Source organism: Populus nigra, chromosome 11, assembly GCF_951802175.1.
Source record: "Populus nigra chromosome 11, ddPopNigr1.1, whole genome shotgun sequence".
Lineage (NCBI taxonomy): Eukaryota > Viridiplantae > Streptophyta > Magnoliopsida > Malpighiales > Salicaceae > Populus > Populus nigra.
In genome coordinates, this window is record NC_084862.1 from 5,048,749 (window position 1) to 5,071,877 (window position 23,129).

General features: G+C 34.2%; 2 protein-coding genes across 4 annotated transcripts; both read right to left on the reverse strand.

Moving 5' to 3' along the window:
- Positions 1-2,704: 2,704 nt before the first annotated feature.
- On the reverse strand, positions 2,705-22,777 carry LOC133668170 (2-methylpropanoate--CoA ligase CCL4-like). 3 transcript variants are annotated; one of them, XM_062087911.1, is made up of 3 exons: positions 22,699-22,777; positions 5,173-6,876; positions 2,705-2,902 (listed from the first exon to the last, which is right to left on the reverse strand). In XM_062087911.1, exons 2-3 carry the CDS (start codon positions 6,811-6,813, stop codon positions 2,897-2,899), a joined length of 1,647 nt encoding a protein of 548 aa, XP_061943895.1. In that variant the 5' UTR covers positions 6,814-6,876; positions 22,699-22,777; the 3' UTR covers positions 2,705-2,896. The 3 variants fall into 3 exon arrangements, with proteins under 3 accessions (XP_061943895.1, XP_061943896.1, XP_061943893.1); XM_062087912.1 differs by lacking the exon at positions 22,699-22,777 and having other exon boundaries at positions 5,191-6,903; XM_062087909.1 differs by lacking the exon at positions 22,699-22,777 and having other exon boundaries at positions 5,173-6,903.
- On the reverse strand, positions 18,635-21,012 carry LOC133668301 (2-methylpropanoate--CoA ligase CCL4-like). Its single transcript, XM_062088075.1, has one exon. It carries the CDS (start codon positions 20,963-20,965, stop codon positions 19,013-19,015), a length of 1,953 nt encoding a protein of 650 aa, XP_061944059.1. The 5' UTR covers positions 20,966-21,012; the 3' UTR covers positions 18,635-19,012.
- Positions 22,778-23,129: the final 352 nt, after the last annotated feature.

The window sequence follows — 23,129 nt, forward strand, 5'->3', positions numbered from 1 at the left end:
ACAGGCTGCGTCTCTTGGACGTGAGCCGAGTCCAATGGAGTTGTTTGTAGAGACGCACGTGCAAAGTCAAGACCGCTAAAACGAGGTGCAGCAGTTCATGGACAACTGTGCTCAGCACTTCGTGATATGTTCATTCAATCATTTTATTTTGTAAGTTATTATTTTCTTGAATTGAATATGATGATTTTAAAAAAAAATTCAAGAGACCTATAATAGTCGGTTGAGGGAGAGATATGGGGACGATCCTTCGACCCATCAAGATTTCGATCTGGATTTGTGGATGGAGGTAGGATCGTCTGATGGACCCGATAAAAATCAGGTATACGGGCTCTACAACACTATGGCCAAAAACTTGCGGTCGACCCATAATGTCTCAACTGTTGGGAGCTCTCCATTAGTATCGAGCACCTAGTCTGAGGAGTTTGTGGCCTTGAAACAACAATATGAACGAATCTCGATGGATTATGATCAGCTCCGTCAAATGGTCATGGAGATTAGATTAAGGATGGGTGATGATACATGTGCAACCCCTTTTTGGCTGTATAGTCCCGGGAACAACCAGCCTCCTCCTCCTCCAGCTCCATCATTATTCTAGTTTAATTTTGTTTTTGAAACACATTAAATTTGTAATGAATATTTTGATGAATATTAGTTAACATTATTTTTATATTTTTAATGTTTAATACAATTTTATTTGGTTATTTATTTGGTTAATTAGTTTTTTTACAATTAATAAATAATTTTTTTAAAATATTATACATAAATACCAACAGCTTTACATACGGAACCAAGCCGTCAGTATTTCACCGAGAGTTGCAACAAAATTACCACTCATGCCACAATCACCGACGTAATATTTCCATCGGTGTTTACAGTTACGATTACCAACGGACTATATCCGCCAGTATTAGACAGGGAGTTCAGAAATATTTACCGTCCATGTCACAATCACCGACGGATAGACCGTCGGTGATTACCGTTGCAAATACAGACGGAATTATTCCGTCGGTAAAGTTCTCGCAGGAAATATTTTTTTTTTTCGGTGCACTTCGCCGTCTGTAATTCCGTCGGTGTTTTGGTTTTTTTATTTCTAACAGAATTAGCGATGAAAAGAGAAATTACCGACGATCAAAATTCTAACAGACGTGTTCCGTCGATGTGGCCATCGAGAAATATTTTACCGATGAAGTGCGTTCCTAACACCGATGAAATGAGTCTGTTGATAAAACTATTTATTGGTGTAGTGTTCTTTTAATTAATGTAAAAGTATCTTTTTCTCGCATTCTTCCAACTTGTTCCAAGTTCTTTACATTTATAAAAGGTTTGATAACTACTTAAGCCACATATAATTGTGCATTGTTGCTTTCAGTAAGCGCAAAATTCAAGAACAAAATTATAACTTTTGTTATTGGACCTACTATAGTGTGAATAGCAATACAGTCTACTCAATCCGAGTTTAAACTTTGAAAAAATGATTTTTTGGTTTGACGGTCTGTCAAAGAACTATCTCAACTTAATAGATTAAACTGTTAGGTGAGGTCTCAGGATATGATTTATATTATTCTACACACCCCCACAAGTGAAAGTCCTTTGGGCTTGAAACTTACACAGGCATACTATATCAAAGAACCATCTCAACCCAATAACTTAAGCTGTTAGGTGAGATTCCAGAATATAATTTATATTATTTTCTAACACGGCCAAATAAATATACTTGGTTCTCTTAATCTTTTAAATTGAAAATATTCTTTAACATTAAATTCAGCGATACAGATCAATGTAGAGATTAAAGGAGTGTTTTTGGTTCACTCATTTAAATTTACAGGGTGCTTGATCTTCAAACCACTAGCTAATTTTGTATTGGAGACCAGATGTTACCCACAATCAATTGAATATTTTGGTTTGATGCAAAGTCATGCATGCCTTCTGCTTTAATTAACGTAGACACTAAAAACTTGACCAAATTTTTTAATTTCAAATGACAATTTATGTTGCAAGAGAGTGGTGAAGATCAACAGGATTAACCTGTACCAATTAAGAACTTAAGCTAGTCGAAGACAAATACGAAACTGTTCTTTTCCTCGATATTTGGACAGAGGCTATTACATTCTGCGTTACTTTCTCTTGATCGTGTCGTACGTGGTGATTGAAACAACTGACAAGTCCATCGGAGGAAAATGTACAATTTCACACACAAAACATATCGCCATTAATAGGACACCAATTTGGGGCAGATGGGAAGGCCCTTGCGCCAACTTCCTCTTAAGTTTCAAGAATTATTCATGAAGCTCAGAGGAATCGAGCATGAGTGCTGCACAAACGATGTGACGGATGGAGCACTGTTTCTTGATTCTTTTGAAAGTATAGTCTTGTGTTGATTTGATGTCATTTATATATTAAGGGATTTTTCTTGTTTAAGTTTGCTTTAATTTTGTGTCAAAGTCGACTTATATTTAGTAAGATAGCAAGAAGCAATTTAGATTATTACTAGCCCTTGTGCCCGCACTACCATAGGGCCAAATTATTTTTTTTTGTACAATAATTGGTGTTTAGAAGCCACAATCATGTTTTAAAACAAAAAAAAATATATACGACTTCAGTCATAGCTCTAATTGATTAGAATCGAATAAATTGATTTTATTTCAATTAAATATAAAAATAAATAGGAAACAAAGTGTAGGGATCAAATTCAAAAAAAAACTGATTAGGATACCATGAGAGAAATATATTTTTAGAAAAAGAGATAAATGATGTATCCCAATTTACAATTTATTAAATATAGAAGAACAAAATGGGGTAGATAAAAGACATAAAAATATTGGTTCTTATTAACCAGAGTTAACATGACAAACCTGTAACCTCAGTAGTTAGGATCGGGTCAACACAGGATATTCTGTTAAACCTGCAATCCAAATCATGAAATTAGAATAACTTGATAAAAAATAAAAAGAATTATAACTTTTCAAACCCTAAAGCCTTGACCCTGGGCATTAGATTGAAAATACCCTATCTGGGAAAAAAAACATGAAACTCAATTTCCAACCAATTAAATATTAACAGATTAATTTGGAAAACGAATATCAATTACACAAAATGATTAAAAAAAATGATAGTTAAAAGAATGAGGATCAAAATTGACATACAAAATAAATTTTATTTTTGATTGAAGGGTGAAATTACATATAAAAATTAATTCAATAAAATGCCTAAAAAGTATAATAAATAAATGATGACCAAATTAATATATATATATATATATATATAACAAATTGGGATGAAAGGATGAAATTGAAAATAAACAAAACTTCTATAAAAGAACCAAGAACAAAAACTAGAATAAAAAAAATAAGGACTGAAGTTAAAAAACCTATAACAAAATAGACCAAATTAAAAAATTTTAGAGATGAGAGATAAAATAAAATAAAAAGGAGAAAAATGTCTACTAGCAACAAACTAAATCACCACCATCAACACGTGCCATTCTACTTGGAAAAGAACGTGGTATTGCTTATAATGACACATTTTTAATTATTTGATTTTTAAATCATTGTAAATTGAACAAAAAGCCCTTGCACTTCAATTTTAAATTTTTTGATTTTAAGAGAAATTTCCTCATTGCATTATGCTTTTTAATTTTTAATTATTTTTTATTTTTGATGAAATGCTAAATTGCTCCCCACTTGACACTGCAATAACGAAAAATCCATTGTGGAAACATAAAATTGCTCATTGATGCAAGTTTAAATTTTTTCTTTTCAATGATATTTTAGTTGTTTTACAGGGCAATTAAGATAAAGAAAAATTTATTTGTTCCGGGCAATTTATTATGACAAATAGAGCATGTAAAAGATATTAATATCCAGTATTAAGTTTTCTAGGTGGGAAAATAAAAGTATCATTTTCTGGCTTTCTTCCGACTTGTCCTTTTGGCTTCTTTTAATTAATGTAAACACTTCACACTTTAGTAGGTCCAATAACACAGTTATATATATATATATATATATATATATATATATATATATATCATTTTCTAGCTTTCTTCTAACTTGTCCCAAGTTCTTAATATTTATCAAATGTTTGATAACTACTTAAGCCAAAGATAATTGTGCATTGTTGCTTTCAGTAACGGCAAAATTTAATGTGTTATCTAACCTTCTAAAGTGTGAAGTGTGAGTAGCAATATAGTCTACTCAATCCGAGTTCAAACTTTGAAAAATTGATTTTTTTGGTTTGATGGCCACATTAGTATACTTTTAACCTTCTAAATTGAAAATATTCTTTAATATTAAATTTAGCAATAGAGATCAATAACTTAATATTCTTCAAGATAGAGATCAATTTAGAGATCAAAAGAGTGTTTTTGGTTCACTCACTTAAATTTATAGGGTGCTTGATCTTCAGACCACTGGCTAACTTTGTATATTTTGGACCAGATGATAGCTACAATCATTTGAATATTTTGGTTTTATGCAAAGTCATGCATGCCATCTGCTTTAGTTAACGTAGACAATAAATACCTGACCAAATTTATTAATTTCAAAACGACAATTTATGTTACAAGAGAATGGTGAAGATCAACAGGATTAACTTGTACCAATTAAGAAACTGTACTTTTCCTCGCTATTTGGACAAAGGCTATTACATACTGCGCGCGTTACCATCTCTTGATCGTGTCGTACGTGGTGATTGAAAGAGACATGATAGCTGTTTCGGTATGGAAAAACTGACCAGTCCATCGGAGGAAAATGTAGGATTTCACACGAAAAACATATCGCAATTTATAGGACAGTACCAATTTGGACCAGATGGGAAGGCCGTTGCGCCAACTTCCTCTTAAGTTTCAAGAACTATTCTTGCAGCTCAGAGGAATCGAGCATGAGTGTTGCACAAACGATGTGGCTGATGGAGCACTGTTCCTTGGTTCTTTTGAAAGAAACTGAATATTTCAGAACCTCTTTTTTTGGCAAAAAAAGTGCTTCGATTGGAGTTGTACAGAGAGACGGGACGACAACGGGGAATGGGAACGCAAATGGAGGTGGAGATGGGAGTGGGGATAAGGATGTTTACGGCCTTGACGGGGTATGGGGCGGGAATAAAGGGTGTTTGAAGCCATCGAGGAGAAGTTAGAGGCAGATAAAAACCACTCCCGACCTGTCTGGTTGCCATTTTTACCTTCGAAGAATCCACGACCTTGGCATATTCTCTGAGCAAATACTTCTGAATCTTCCCAGTTGATGTCTTTGGAAGCTCATCTTTGAACACCACGATTTTTGGTACCATATAATGCGCCATCTTTTCCCTGCAATAATCAATTATATCTTTCTCACCAGGTTTGTTAGCCAAACCATTTTTCAAACTCACAAATGCGCACGGTGTCTCGCCCCAGAACTCATCAGGCCTAGCCACCACAGCTGCCTCGTTAACAGCAGGATGTGTATACAGCACAGACTCGATCTCTACGCTGCTAATATTCTCTCCACCGCTAATGATCACGTCTTTGGACCTATCTTTGACCTCTAAATATCCATCTGAGTGCATAACACCCACATCTCCCGTGTAAAACCAACCATCTTTCATGCACATCGACGTGCCTAATGGATCTTTAAAGTAACCTAACATTACGCTCCCACCTCTCAAAACAACTTCACCAAGTGATACCCCATCTCTTTCCACACTCTTTCCTGTATTGGGATCCACAACGCCCATCTCGGTGAAGCCAACAAACGGAACCCCTTGTCTTGACTTTAGTCTAGCTCTCTCACTTGCTGGAAATGTATTCCACTTTGGTTTCCACGCACACGAAGTGAACAGCCCTCCCGTTTCAGTTAAACCGTATCCATGACTCACCACAAAACCAAGTGACTCTGCCCGGAACAGCACGGCGGATGGAGGTGGAGCTCCCCCGGTTAAAATTTGCACTGGGTTTTGTAGGCGTTCCGCATTGGGAGAGTTTGTTAGCATGTTTAGCACCACAGGTGCGCCACACATGTGAGTGACCCCGTGCCTTTTGATCAAGCTGTAGATCGTTGGGGCTTCCACTCTACGAAGACAGATGTTGGTCCCGCCAACAGCTGCCATACCCCATGGATAACTCCACCCATTGGCGTGAAATATCGGCAGGGTCCACAGATACACTGCTTGTTTTGGTAGGCTCCAATCAATCAAGGATCCAATGGTTATGGTGAAAGTTCCTCTGTGGGATTGTAGCACACCTTTAGGAGCTGAGGTAGTACCTGATGTGTAGTTTAAAACCACCGGGTCCCACTCACTTTGTGGCTGGACCCACTTGAACTCAGGATCTCCTTTCTCCACCATGCTTTCGTAAGTACAAAAGTCTACGGCTAGTGATGGTGGTGGCGGTGCTTCCTCCTCGTCGTCCGTAATGAGGACGAGGGCAGGGCATGGAGTCTCAGGTGGAAACAAAGAGAGGGCTTCAAGAATAACACGAAGTGACAAATAATCAACGAAGACGAGCTTTGACTCACTGTGACGCAGGAGTATGGAAATGGTCCGAGCGTCAAGACGGGTGTTGATGTTGTTGAGGATGGCACCAGACATGGGCACGGAAAATTGAAGCTCATACATGGCAGGAACGTTAGGGGCCACAACGGAAACCACTTGACCTGGCTTGATGCCTTTGGATGATAGAGAAGATGCAACCTTGAGACATCGACGGTAGGTTTGAGACCATGTGTAAGTGGTGCTGTTGTAGATGATGGATGGGCAATCATCATAAACAGTGGCAGCTCTTTCCAGGAAGCCTAAGGGTGTGAAAGGGCATGAGCTTGGTGACATTGGCTTTAGTTCTTCCATCTTGCTCTTGGCTAGCTAGTAGTTTGTTAGAATGCTAGATAAATAACAGTCACTAAATAGAAGGTTAGCTCAGGGCTAGGGGATGGCTGTAACTAAAGAGGAGAAGGATATTATTGCCAACCGTCGACAATTAAGGCAAGTGGTATGGCATTGCATTCAACGATGGAAAAGTATGACCTACCCGATTCGTGTAGTGGTCCAGCAGGGGCCAGGTGGTGGTTGCTCTGAAATGAAAAAGAAAGTTACAGGGAGACAAGAGAACCTGCAAGAAATTAAGGAGATTAGCACGTGTATGGTTGGGATGTATCGGGAAACTTACGTGGAAGGTTGGAAGAGGCTCTCCGATCACTAGTTGACACATGACAAGGATATTTTGTTTCCAGCTATGATGTCATTTATATAAGAAAAGTCATCAACATACAAATCAACACAGGACTGTACCCAGGCAGTTTTCTTCTCGAATTTAAAATTCAAATTCTAAGATTTAGTTAATAAATAGAAGGGCGAGGATGAGCAGGAGATGCAAGAAATTACTTTGAAGGAAATCATATTCATCCAAGGAGTCTCGGGTCACCTTGAATCTGTCCAGAAATTTAGTTAAGATGTATTACCTCAAATTGTCCTTTACAATTCTGTTCTTCAATTTTCTTCAGTTTTCTAATTTAGATTCCAAAATAGACACTCCAACAATTCTTTTTTTATTAGTTAATTCTAATTTTAAAATAACGATCTAAAACCATTACAATTTGTATTAGAGCCATATTTATTGGATGGCTGAGGGCACTAGAGTTTTACAATTAATAAAAATGATAACAAGAATGAAACAACCGGAAGAGATGTAATAGCAGAATCAACAACAATTGTTGGAAGATATAGTTCAATAATTTTTTTTTCAATTGCCGTTATCCATGATATTAATCCTATTAACAAAAGAATTATTTTTCTCCAATTATTCTTTAATCTTGGCACTTATCCTATTAGCTGGGTAATGAATCTCTTTAATTATCTATTAACCAGGGTATTAATCTTATTATCTAGGGAATTAGTTTCTTTTATCTCTCATTATTATCCAGGACACTAATCTTATTAATCATAGAATTAGTTTCTTCAATTTTTCATTAATTATGGCACTAATCCCATTAACTAAAGAATTAGTTTCTCATATCTCCTATTAACCAGGACACTAATCCTATTAACTAGGAAATTAGTTTCTGTAATTGTTTAACATTTTCTAAATAAAAATTAAAATAAGATTAAAGAAAATTGCAATTACAATTTTATTAATATTGTAGTTTTAAGGTGTTGAGCACATGCATCATGTCTGACTACGTGTAGAATTAATATATCATTTGTTATTTATCACCATAAAAATCAATTTCATTCTCCATATAGATTTCAAATTCTCAATTTAATCGAATTGAAAATTTCAAATTCTCACCATGCAAAAATGCCCATTTCTTTCATCTTTTCTTTTTATAATTTGATCCTCAACCTCACATTAAGTGTTTCAGTCATCATCATTAAACATACATATCATACTAAATTACAAACAATTCTCATCTCTCTAAACAAACTCAAAAGAGCCAAAAAGAACTAAGAAAAGACTAAAACACAAAAACATACCAAAATTCAATAGTAGCCAGAACAGTTTATCTATTTTGAGAAACGATCTTACTGTTTTTTAAATCATTCTAGCTGTTTCTCAAAATAGCAAGACTGTTTTTTTGTTCTAGAAAATTTCTATCTTCTCTCTCTCTAGCCAAAGGCATTATCATGGAAATAATTTCCTACCTACCTGATATTTATTCATGTTTATAAATAATATTCTAACATAATATTCCAAATTAAATAAACAAATTTCTCAAATACAAATCCCATAATCATTCATGACATCATTCAAGCTCGCATTCAAGGAATTATCCAAACCAAACACAATAAAAGCCATGCTTATCTTGAAATAACAAAGATTCAAAAGAGATTTAAGACAGAAATCAACCCTTTATCCTTCTATTTCCTCCTCTCACCAACTCTTGTTCTCACTCTTAAGTTTCTAGAACTCTCTAAATTACTCAAATACCTCTTTATGATCACTTACTAACTCTTTCAATCACCACAAGTTAGTCTTTTGTTGAGGATTTTATCAAAAAAAAAAAAATCAAATAACCCTAACCTCTCTTTTGTTCTTGCAAGATCATGACATGAAAGAGAATGAAAGTGTATTTATAATATCGTCCTCTTGTTAATTGCACCTTGACCCTCTTCCTTTTGAATTTATATATTGACTCCTCTTGGTCTTGCTTATTATATTTTATTTCCATAAAGTTTTTTTCCCCTAACAATTTAGTAGTATATTCACTCTTTATTTTCTTGATTTCACTTTTTTTTATCTTAATTAAGTATTTTTTTATTCAATTCATTTTATTATCGAGTTAAAATTTTCATATATTACTAACCCAGAAATATTGTAGGTGGGGGTTTACAAAGCAACTAGTCAACTCCAATCCCTATACTAATAATATTTTTCTGTAAATTATTTTATTTGAAACAAAAACTTTCCTAAGAGCCCAAGGTTTAAAGTTGTTCGAATTCTACTACTAGAATTGTTTGTAAAACATATATTTATAGCAGTAAGTTTATAATATTTTTTCTGTTTAAAAAATCTAAAGGAGTGCAGATTAAACCGTTCATTGCCAACCATAATATGTCAACGGTGTTTTCTAATAATTTTATACATTGAATTGCAAATAACAATAATAACAATTTTTATTAATATCTTAAATACTTTTTAATATTTTTTACCACTTGTTATAAATAACTACCATTTATCTTTTTTATGTTCTTTATTTCACAAGTTATTTCATATTTGTGATAATTATTGGTACTAAGGGATTTTTCTTCTTTAAGTTTGCTTTAATTTTGTGTCAAATTTGGCTTATATTTAGTAAGATAACTAGAAGCAAGCCCTGGTTCCCGCACTATCATTGAACCAAACTTTTTTTTTTTTTTGGTATAAAAATTGGTGTTCAGGTGCCGCAAACATGATTTAAAATATAAACAAATATAAGACTTCGATCGGGTCAAATAAGTTGATATATATATATATATATATATATATATATATATATATATATATATATATATATATATATATATAAAAGAAGGAAACAACTGTGCATGGATCAAATTAAAAAAAAAAGTGATTAAGATACCATGGGAAAAATATATTCTTAGAAAAAAGAAAAAATAATATATCTCAATTTACAACTCATTAAATATAGAAGAACAAATTAAGGTAAATACAAGACATAAAAAAATTGGTTCTTATTTACCCGAGTTAACATAACAAACCTGTAATCTCAATAATTAGGGTCGAGCCAACACGAGATATTCTGTCAAACTCGCGATCCAGATCATGAGATTAGAATAACTTCATAAAAAAAATAAAGAGAATTATAACTTTTCAAACCCTTAACCCTAGGCATTAGATTGGAAATACCCTATCTAAAAAAAACATGAAACTCAATTCTCAACCAATTAAATGTTGAAGGATTAACTTGGAAAAAGAATATCAATTACATAAAAGTATTTAAAAAATGATAGTTAAAAGAATGAGGGTCAAATTGACATACAAAATAAATCTTATTTTTTATTGAAGTGTGAAATTGAAAAAAAAATGAATAAAATGACTCAAAAAATCAAAAGAATGAGGATCAAAATTGAAATAAAAAATTTTATATTGAATGGTGAATATATAATCAAAAGAATAAGGATCAAATTAGATATATATATATATATATATATATATATATATATATATATATATATATATATAGCAAATTGGGATGGAAAGATGAAATTGAAAATAAATAAAACTTCTATAAAAAGGTCAAGAATAAAAATTTGAATAAAAAATAAGGACGGAAGTTGAAAAACCTATAACAAAGTAGACCAAATTATAATATTTTAGGGAGGAGAGACAAAAAAAAAAGTCAACTAGCGATAAATCAAACCATCACCACCAACACGTGCCATTCTACTAGGATAAGGACGTGACACTTACAATAACACAATGGAACATCATTTTTTTAGACGTGGACGAGCACCTCCCACACGTTAGGGAGTGGGCTTCACGTGCTTCACCCTTTTTTTATATGTATAGTCAAATATCAAATTGCTCCTAAGATGACTTAATAATAACAAAAAAAAAATCATTGTAAAAAGAACAAAAAACCCTTTGATTTCAATTTTAAAATTTTTTCTTTTAAGGGAAATTTTCTCATTTCATTATGCTTTTAAATTTTTTATTATTTTTTTATATTTGATCAAATATCAAATTGCTCTTCATTTGACATTATAATAGCGAGAAAATTATTGTGGAAACACAAAAATACTCATTGATTCCAATTTTAAATTTTTTGTTTCCAATGATCACTACCGGAAAACCAGAGAAAACCAACGGAATTACTAACGGAATTTTTCTGTCGGTAATTATTACCGTCAGAAATAATTCTGTCTCAAAATCTATCGGTATATACTGATGGAACAAACCCGTCGACTAAACCATCGGTATATACCGACGGTTTCGCCGATGGGGTATACAGTTTGTCTGGAAATATGCAACGATGTGGTGACGTCAGACGATTTTACCGACGGAATGACCGAGAGATTCAAACTGAGATAGTCGTACAGTGACGTGACACTATCACCGACGGATTATTTCCGATGGTGATTCCATCGGAAAAAACCATTATATGCCCACTGATCTGCCGACACTCTCTTCCTCTGTTTCTCCTTCTTCTTCTTTCCCATCCCACCTCACCCCTCCCAAACTGCAGCCAAGCACCCATCCCAACTCTCCACTATTCTCAACACGAGCACTCAAGTTTCTTATATCTTGTACGTGGTCACAATATCCGTTTCTTGTAGATTTTATCATTTTTTTGTAAGTAAATCTATCCTTTTTAGTTTTAATATTTAATTGTGAATTTTATTATTTTAGTATATGTATTTTGTTAACTTTTGTACTTGTTTAATTGTTATTTGTCAAAGAAACTTGTAGTATGAATGTATAATTTTATAGTTGTTATAGTTTGTTTTAGATTTTGTCAAATTATATTTGTTTGTAAATTATTGAAATTTTGTTTGAATTACACCGAATTAAATGTGTCGTTGTGATGAAATAAATAATTAATAGCTTGTTTGACGAGTCTTGTTTAATTGTTATCAATTCTATTTCGAAGTTGTGATTTCTGTAAATTTATATATGTATAAATTTGTATGTATGAATGTTGATAGTTGATAATTGATAACGAATATTTAACATAAGTGTTGGTTTAGTTTGTTGGATAATGTCAGGGAAAACCAATATTTTTGTTATGTTTTATAGAGGTTCAATAGAAGTCATGGATGATCGTTCATGGATGTATTGGGACTCACCCCAAGAATTACGGAGGATGGATTATTGTAACGGTGTCCAGGGTTTTATTAATTTCGCAACATCTATTATGAGGAATTTTACTGATGGCGGTATTAGGTGTCCATGCAGGAAGTGTAAAAATTTAAAGTTTCTGCATCAAGATGTTGTAACGATGCATCTTCTAACCAAAGGGTTCATGGAAGATTACCTGTGTTGGTATGCTCACGGAGAACTATTTGTTCCTGATGAGATCATGGAAGAACAGGTGGTTGAGTCAACTTCTAGTGCTAGCAACATGCATGAAGTTGGAAATGAGAACAGTAATCATTACAGGAATATGGTTGTGGATGCAATGAGAATGAGTGAAGGTAATGTCAAGGAATGTCCAATCATAGAAGAAGAACCTAATGCAGATGCAACAAGGTTTTTTGATCTGTTGAGAGATTCTGACGAACTATTATGGGATGGCTGCACGAACCACAGTAAATTATCAGCCGTAGCACAGGTGTTCACCATCAAATCAGATCACGGGTTGAGTGAGGTCGGTTATGATAAGATTATTGAATGGGCGAGAAGCATTTTACCTTAAGGGAACAGGCTGAAAGAGAACTTCTATGCTGCCAAGTCCATGATGAAACCCCTCGGTTTAGGATACCAGAAAATTGATATATGCCCTAACTTCTGCATGTTATACTACCTTGAAAATACTAAGATGACCGAGTGCATGACATGCGGGCATTCTCGTTACAAACCCAGAATTGGTAGAGGGAAGACTCTCGTGGCATATAAAAAACTTAGATACTTCCCAATCACATCTAGACTTTAGAGGTTATTCATGTCACCAAGGATTGCTGAACACATGACATGGCACCAATCACACCATGCGGTTGATGGAGTGATGGTTCATCCTTCTGACGGTGAAGCCTGGAAACACTTTAACAGTATGCATCCTCACTTTTCAGCTGAATCAAGGAACGTGCATCTTGGGTTGTGTACAGATGGATTCAACCCATTCGGGTCATTTGCTGCTCCTTATTCTTGTTGGCCGGTCATACTGACAGTTTATAACTTGCCACCGGGGATGTGTATGAGGCCGGAGTTCATGTTTTTATCTATGGTCATACCAGGTCCGAGCAGTCCAGGGCAGAATATAGATGTTTGTCTTCGTCCGTTAATTGATGAGTTGACGCAGTTGTGGTCCTCTAGAGCTTTGACTTATGACATCTTGAGGAAATAAAATTTTGTTATGAGAGCGGCTTTGATGTGGACTATCAATGATTTCCCAGCTTATGGAATGGTTTCTGGTTGGAGCACGCATGGAAAGCTAGCATGTCCATACTGTATGGAGAACAACAAGGCATTCACGCTAACAAATTAGTCATTTCGTGATTTGTTGCCAAAGGGGATATGGGATGCACTAACGGAGATTAGTCATTTCTTCAGAGATATATGCTCCAGCAAGTTGAATGTTGATCACATTGAAAGGCTTGAAAAGAATATCGTCAAGACAATATGCAAACTTGAAATGATATTCCCTCCATCATTTTTTGACTCAATGGAGCATCTACCCATACATTTACCATTTGAGGTAAAAATTGGAGGACCGATCCAGTACAGATGGATGTATCCATTCGAGAGATTAGATATTACAGTTGTTATGACATTTATAATTAAATGTCTTTATTTGTATTTTAATGTTTTTAATTGATAATTTTTTATTAATATATATATATATATATGCAGGTACTTGTTCAATCTTTAAAAAAAAGGTTAAGAACAAGGCGCATGTTGAGGCGTCAATATGTGAGGCGTATATTGTTGAGGAGATCTCGATATTTATCTCATACTATTTCAAACCTCATTTGAGAACGAGGATAAACCGTGTTCCACGGCATGATGATGGTGGTGAATGCATTTAAGTGGGAACTTGTCAATATTCTCCAATCTTGGACAACCCACACCTAAAAATGCCGTGAGGGGAAGATATTTGTCTGAAATAGAGTTCAAACAAGCACACAATTATGTCCTATTTAACTGTGATGAGCTGAGACCTTTTATTAAGTAAGTAGATGTTCGACTTAAACTTTGTCAAGAGTGTACTATTTATGTTTTGTGATACCATACACTCATATAATTTGGAACAACCTTGCAGGCAACATCGACGATACTTATTGTCCAATAACTCACAGCTGACTGAATCCCAGATCTTTCAATTACAAGATGAACAATTTGCCACATGGTTTAGAACACATGTAAGTCCTATCACAAACTCATTATCTCTTGCTATGTAATTAATTGTAGTCAATGTTACATAATATCCGTTTATTGATTATTGTTGTATTTAATTTACAAGCTAGGTTTATCAAATGGGAGGTAGTGCTACTATTTCACTGTCTTTACTATGTCTGGTCCCTGAAAAAAAAGTCAAGTGCTATAATGGGTATTTTGTCAATGGATATGTCTTTCATACTGAAGAATACGGGCATGGAAGAAAGACATACAACAGCGGTGTTTGTATTAAGGGATTGACTTATTTTGAATTGATATAGTGTTTTTTAGTTTTGTGTAGTGTTTTTTAGTTTTTTAATTTTATGATATTATTGTTTGTATTGCTATAATTGTTATTGTTGAATTTATGTTAAAAATGTTAATTTAGATATATATAATTGTTATTGTTGAATTTATGTCAAAAATGTTAATTTATTTATATAATTGTTATTGTTGATTTATTTTAAAAATGTTAATTTATATATATAGAATTACATTTAATTAGTTTATCTTAATTTAGGATATTATTTTTTGTATTGCTATAATTGTTATTGTTCAATTTATGATAAAAATGTTAATTTATATATATATAATTACATTTAATTAGTTTATCTTAATTTAGGATATTATTGTTTCCATGTCATTGTTATTGGTTGTTATTATATTTTTATATTTATGTGTACACGTTAATTTCTATTTTGAGGTCCATTAGGGTCGATCATGTTAGGAATGATATTGATTTAGTTATCTTTTGCTTTTGACCATGTAATTATTTATAAATTAAGAGTCTTGTCTCCTAAAACTTGAAATGTAATATTAATCCATAAATTTAAATGTATGACTTTAATCTAATGTTTGTAACTCTAAGTATCAATTTAACAATGAATATTCATAGTTGTAATTCTATATGATGTTATTGAATAAAATGTTGTGTTGATGATGATGAGTTGGGTTGAGATCCAGGATGATTGGATCGGGATGTGAAATAAAATTGGAAGTGTAATATGATTTTGTCGACAACTTAGGACCCTCTAGTACAGGGAGACTCTATTGAATTTTTTAAAAAATAATCGAAGTTAATTATGTAAATATTCGTATAAATTTGTGCAGATGCATAAAATGAAATCTGCAGCACGTCATCAGAAGACGGTTGCAGCTACTTCTTCTAGCAGTGAGGAGGACGTATCCTTAGGTGCTGATCACGGCGAGGAATCTACGCCAACTTGTGATGATGCCTCTTCTAGCGCGGTTTCACACCGCAGAAGCGGTGTGCCTTCACAGCGGGGTCAATTCACCCGCAAGTACCAGGCACAATGGAAGGATGACCTCTCAATGTAAGTTTGTTTTGGTTTTAGTTTTTTTTTTAATATACTTATAACATAATTTATGAACAACTAATTAATATTACTACTTTTATTTAATTTCAGGTTCACAAACATTGAGGCTGCAAGGACTATAACATTGACGTTTAAATCATCGATGGAGATTCCATTGTTTCAATGGAGCCAGGTTTCCAGACATCCTAAGTGGAAACCTAATATCGATGCATGATTTAAGCGATTTTAGGTCGGTGTTAATTTTTAATTTCCAGCTTATTTTTAATAAATGATTTTTATAATTTTATATCTTGTACTATTTTTATTTTATATGAATTATTTATATACACAGAACAAATTTGAATGGGATAGGGCGGACAACAATGTTGTGAAGAGGGTATGGGAGAATCACGCGGCAACTAGGTAACATCAAAAATAATATTTATTTTTGTTTTATAATTTTATGTTTTAAATCCTAATTTGCTACTATGGAAGTAGGTTCCGTGATTTTTGGTATGACACCTAAAAAAAATCAAAAAGATATGCGAGGAATAACGGTCTTGAAGGATGGAATGAGGTGGCGGTTTGTCAGGAATTCAAACCGTCATTCATCTCAGGGGAAATATGGACGGCATATATTGAGCACGTGACCTCAGAGTGGTTCTTACGGCGCTCACAGTCCGGCGCTGACAACCAGCACCGGAAAATTCATGGTTCGGTGACAACGCACACTAGCAGATCCGTCCCATTCAGCGCACATACAAAACGGATGGTAAGATTAATTTTAATGAAATATATCGTTAATTAATTTGTCGTTCCTTATAATATATTTAACTTTCAACCTATTTTTTCCTTACAGGCTGCGTCTCTTAAACGTGAACCGAGTCCAATGGAGCTGTTTGTAGAGAGGCATGTGGGGAGTCAAGACCGCCAAAAGGGGGTGCAGCAGTTCGTGGACAACCGTGCTCAGCACTTCGTTGTATGTTCGTTCATTCATTTTATTTTGTAAGTTATTATTTTCTTGAATTGCATCTTGAATTGCATTTGATGATTTTTTTATCGACGGAATTTTCAGGAGACCTATAATAGCCGGTTGAGGGAGAGATATGGCGACAATCCATCGACCCATCTAGATTTTGATCCAGATTTGTGGATGGAGGCGGGATCGTCTGGTGGACCCCATAAAAATCGGATATACGAGCTCTCTAACACTACGGCTGAAAACTTGCGTTCGGCTCGTAATGTCTCAACTGTTGGAAGCTTTCTATCAGTATCGAACACCTAGTCTGAGGAGTTCATTGTGTTGAAACAACAATATCAACAACTCTCGACGAATTATGATGAGCTCCGTCAAATAGTCATGGAGATGAGATCAAAGATGGGTGACGATACTTGTGCAGTTTCTTTTTGGTCGTATGGTCCCGGGAACAACCAACCTCCTCCTCCTCCAGCTCCGCCGCTATTCTAGTTTAATTTTGTTTTTTAAACACATTAAATTTGTAATGAATATTATTTAACATTACTTTTATATTTTTAATGTTTAATCCATTTTTATTTGTTTATTAAGGTTTTTTACTATTAATAAATTATTTTTTATATATATTTTAAATACCTACCGACGGATAATATCCGTCGGTATTTCACAGAGAGTTGCTAAACAATTACCAGCCATGCCATAATTACCGACGGGATCACAGACGGAATATATGACGGATTTACCGACGGATAATATCCATCTGTATTTCACAGAGAGTTGCAAAACAATTACCAGCCATGCCATAATTACCGACGGAATTTCCGTCGGTAAGTCCGTCGGTCATTACCGTTGAAATTGCAGACGGATTTATTTCGTCGGTAATGTTCCCGCGGGAAACTTTTTTTTGGCGCGCGCGTATCTGTCTGTAAAACCGTCGGTGTTCCGTCGGTGGGTGTTTTTTTTATTTGCGACAGACTTAGCGATGAAAATAGGAGTTACCGACGACTGGTATACCGACGGACATGTTCCGTCGGTAATTATTTCACCGACGAATTTCATTGCTGACACTGACGGAATTAGTCCGTCGGTAAAACTAATTAATGGTGTAGTGGATATTTTGATTGTTTCATCGTATAATTAAAATGAAAAAAAAAACTTATTTATTTTTAATCAATTTAATAATAACAAATATACCATGTAAAAAGATATCAATGCTTTTAATATCTGGTGTTAAATTTTGTAGATGAAAAGATAAAAATTGTGAACAATGTTTTTGAGTCTTGAGCTACGGTATTCTTCTTTTAATTAATATAAAAGTATCATTTTCTCGCTTTCTTCCAACTTGTCCATTTAGCTTCTTTTAATTAATATGAAAATATCATTTTCTCGCTTTCTTCCAACCTGTCCCAAGTTCTTAACATTTATCAAGGGTTTGATAACTACTTAAGCCAAAGAGATAATTGTGCATTGTTGCTTTCAGTAAATGCAAAATTCAAGTATTTTTTTGTAACTTCTGTTATTGGACCTACTGTAGTGTGAATAGCAATATAGTCTACTCAATCCGAGTTCAAACTTTGAAAACTTGATTTTTTTGGTTTGATGGCCAAATAAGTACACTTGGTTCTTTTAACCTTTTAACTTGAAATATTCTTTAACATTAAATTGAGCGATAGAGATCAATTTAGAGATCAAAGGAGTGCTTTTGGTTCACTCATTTAAATTTACAGGGTGCTTGATCTTCAGACCACTAGCTAATTTTGTATCGGAGACCAGATGTTACCCACAATCAATTGAATATTTTGGTTTGATGCAAAGTCATACATGACTTCTGCTTTAATTAACGTAGACACTAAAAACTTGACCAAATTTATTAATTTCAAATGACAATTTATGTTGCAAGAGAATGGTGAAGATCAACAGGATTAACCTGTACCAATCAAGAACTTAAGCTAGTCGAAGACAAATACGAAACTGTTCTTGATCGTGTGTGGACAAAGGCTATTACATGCTGCGCGCGTTACCATCTCTTGATCGTGTCGTACGTGGTGATTGAAAGAGACATGATAGCTGTTTCGGTATGGAATAACTGACAAGTCCATCAAAGGAAAATGTAGGATTTCACACAAAAAACATATCGCAATTTATAGGATAGTACCAATTTGGAGCAGATGGGAAGGCCGTTGCGCCAACTTCCTCTTAAGTTTCAAGAATTATTCTTGAAGCTCAGAGGAATCGAGCATGAGTGTTGCACGAATGATGTGGCTGATGGAGCACTGTTCCTTGGTTCTTTTGAAAGATACTGAATATTTCAGAACCTCTTTTTTTGGCAAAAAATGTGCTTCGACTGGAGTTGTACAGAGAGACGGGACGACAACGGGGAATGGGAATGCAAATGGAGGTGGAGATGGGAGTGGGGATAAGGATGTTTACGGCCTTGACGGGGTATGGGGTGGGAATAAAGGGTCTTTGAAGCCATCTAGGAGAAGTTAGAGGCAGATAAAAACCACTCCCGACCTGTCCGGTTGCCATTTTTACCTTCGAAGAATCCACGACCTTGGCATATTCTCTGAGCAAATTCTTCTGAATCTTCCCAGTTGATGTCTTTGGAAGCTCATCTTTGAACACCACGATTTTTGGTACCATATAATGCGCCATCTTTTCCCTGCAATAATCAATTATATCTTTCTCACCAGGTTTGTTAGCCAAACCATTTTTCAAACTCACAAATGCGCACGGTGTCTCGCCCCAGAACTCATCAGGCCTAGCCACCACAGCTGCCTCGTTAACAGCAGGATGTGTATACAACACAGACTCGATCTCTACGCTGCTAATATTCTCTCCACCGCTAATGATCACGTCTTTGGACCTATCTTTGACCTCTAAATATCCATCTGAGTGCACAACACCCACATCTCCCGTGTAAAACCAACCATCTTTCATGCACATCGACGTGCCTAATGGATCTTTAAAGTAACCTAACATTACGCTCCCACCTCTCAAAACAACTTCACCAAGTGATACCCCATCTCTTTCCACACTCTTTCCTGTATTGGGATCCACAACGCCCATCTCGGTGAAGCCAACAATCGGAACACCTTGTCTTGACTTTAGTATTGCTCTCTCCCTTGCTGGAAATGTATTCCACTTTGGTTTCCAGGCACACGAAGTGACCAGCCCTGCTGTTTCAGTTAAACCGTATCCATGACTCACCACAAAACCAAGTGACTCTGCCCGGAACAGCACGGCGGATGGAGGTGGAGCTCCCCCGGTTAAAATTTGCACTGGGTTTTGTAGGCGTTCCGCGTTGGGAGAGTTTGTTAGCATGTTTAGCACCACAGGTGCGCCACACATGTGAGTGACCCCGTGCCTTTTGATCAAGCTGTAGATCGTAGGGGCTTCCACTCTACGAAGACAGATGTTGGTCCCGCCAACAGCTGCCATACCCCATGCATAACTCCACCCATTGGCGTGAAATATCGGCAGGGTCCACAGATACACTGCTTGTTTTGGTAGGCTCCAATCAATCAAGGATCCAATGGTTATGGTGAAAGTTGCTCTGTGGGATTGTACCACACCTTTAGGAGCTGAGGTAGTACCTGAGGTGTAGTTTAAAACAAGCGGGTCCCACTCACTTTGTGGCTGGACCCACTTGAACTCAGGATCTCCTTTCTCCACCATGCTTTCGTAAGTACAAAAGTCTACGGATAGTGATGGTGGTGGCGGTGCTTCTTCCTCCTCGTCCGTAATGAGAACGAGGGCAGGGCATGGAGTCTCAGGTGGAAACAAAGAGAGGGCTTCTAGAATAACATGAAGGGACAAATAATCAACGAAGACGAGCTTTGACTCACTGTGACGCAGGAGTATGGAAATGGTCCGAGCGTCAAGACGGGTGTTGATGTTGTTGAGGATGGCACCAGACATGGGCACGGCAAATTGAAGCTCATACATGGCAGGAACGTTAGGGGCCACAACGGAAACCACTTGACCTGGCTTGATGCCATTGGATGATAGCGAAGATGCAACCTTGAGACATCGACGGTAGGTTTGAGACCACGTGTAAGTGGTGCTGTTGTAGATGACGGATGGGCAATCACCATAAACAGTGGCAGCTCTTTCCAGGAAGCCTATGGGTGTAAAGGGGCATGAGTTTGGTGGCATTGGCTTTAGTTCTTCCATCTTGCTCTTCGCTAGCTAGTAGTTTGTTAGAATGCTAGATAAATAACAGTCACTAATCCCTGATCGTTTGCTTGTAAAGTAGTTTGATTTTAAAAAGTGAATTTATGAAATTTATATTTTGATGTTTAATAGTATAATGAAAAATAAGTTAGAAAATAATTTTTTTTATTTGATTATGTTATGAAAAATAAGTTGGAAAATAATTTATTAATATTTTATGTTTTCAAGTTTATTAAAATAATGAGGAACAAATCTTACAAATTAAAAAGTTAAATGGGAATGAAATTGAAATAAAATATAATTTCATAAATTATCTCAAATAAAATAAATAATAATCAAAATAATAGAAATCAAATCTAAAAAATAAAAAAATTGAAAGATGAAGAAATTAAAATAATAATAATTAACATGTCATAAATTATTTCAAATAAAATAAGTAACAATTAAAAAAATAAGGACCAAATTTGATAGATAAAAAATTTCAATTAAAAATTGATAAGGGAAAAACAAATAATAATTATAAAAATAAGGAGCAAAATTAATATAAAAATTAAATTTTAAGGGATGGAATTGAAAAAAAAATATTCAAAACAAAATATATATAACAATCAAAAGTTTGAAGAACAAATTTGATATAATCAACAAATAATATGACATTTCTAAATTTTTCACAACTTTCAGAAAGTATTTTCCGTCCAAAATAAAAGGAAAACACTTTTCTGGATACTAAGCTAAATTTTTCTTTGACTGGAAAGTATTTTTTGTTGACCGGAAAGTTTTTTTATTGACCAACTTTTTTAATAAAAAACAAACATAAAAAATATTTAAAAAATATTTTTTAAAAAACCAGTTTTCAAATAATAAACATCAGGTTGGTTTGAAAAAATAAGTGTTTTGTTAAAACTGTGATTAAAATTGAGGTTGAAAAAAATTAGTTCAATGTGTTTGGTTAAAAATACTTTTGAAATTGAGGTTATAAAATAATTTAAAAATATATATTAATATTGATGGTTTTAAATTTAAATATTGTAAAATTAATTACTCCTATTACATCATAAAATAAATAATACTATATATATCAAATATTTTTTATTATTCTATTAAACAATTTATAATTTTAATATGTATAAAATTCATTTGATAAGAACTACAGTTTTCATACATATAATAAAATTAGATAAAATATTATCAGGTATAAAATTGATATTATAGTGCGAGTAAATTTAATTCACTTTACACTAATTTTTCAAAAAAAAATTGTTAATATCATAGTGCGAGTGAATGTAATTTAATCTAAACTAGTTTTTTAAAAATATTAAAAAAATTTACATCCTAAAAAAAAAAATCCATTCACGTGAACAGTTCAATTCCCTGTAAACAGTGCAGTGAATTGCACTGTTTTTTGAGTGAACAATGCAACTTTCTGCACTATTCACAGGAGCAATGTAATTAGCATATACTGTTCATGCTAATTGCATTGTTCAGTACATTGCAATTAGCATGTACAGTAAACACAAAGCAGCAAAATACTGTCTTTTCTTTTCTGCGTGACAAACATAAAAAAACACGTAGGGTCCATACATAATAAACTATGTATTTTTTGTTACCAAACAACTATAAACTATATTTTAATTAAAACATAGTCGCAGCTGCGTAAATAAACAGACCCATCCTCTTAAAAGTTAGGTTTGGCCGTTTTGAGCCCCGATTTTAACTTTAAAAAAAAATAGTAGGTTAGCTCAGGGCTAGGGGATGGCTGTATCTAATAGAGGAGAAGGGATATTATTGCAAACCGTTGACAATTTAAAGCAACCCGATTAGTCAGAACGGAAATTGTTTTCATAACAACTATCCCTGTATATCATGATATTTTGTATAGTGCAGGGCAATATATATATATATATATATTCAACTCTCCCTTCCGGGCCGGGAAAGTAAAGGATATCACTACTAATCTATCCATTTGTTACATCGAAGTTTATTATTTTTATTTTCAGTTTCTTAAAAACTATTTTCAAAATTCTTACTAGTCATGTTAAGTTTTGATTTTTAAAAAAAGTTTTAAAAAATAGCAATCCACAATCAATAATAAACAACATAATTCATATAAATGATTAATTAAATACATAAAAGCAAATAATTCATATATGTATTGATAGTTTAT

Excerpts from the sequence above, each read along its gene's own strand:
- LOC133668170 (XM_062087911.1), bottom strand. The coding sequence starts at position 6,813 with ATGGAAGAACTAAAGCCAATGTCACCAAGCTCATGCCCTTTCACACCC.
- LOC133668301 (XM_062088075.1), bottom strand. The coding sequence starts at position 20,965 with ATGGAAGAACTAAAGCCAATGCCACCAAACTCATGCCCCTTTACACCC.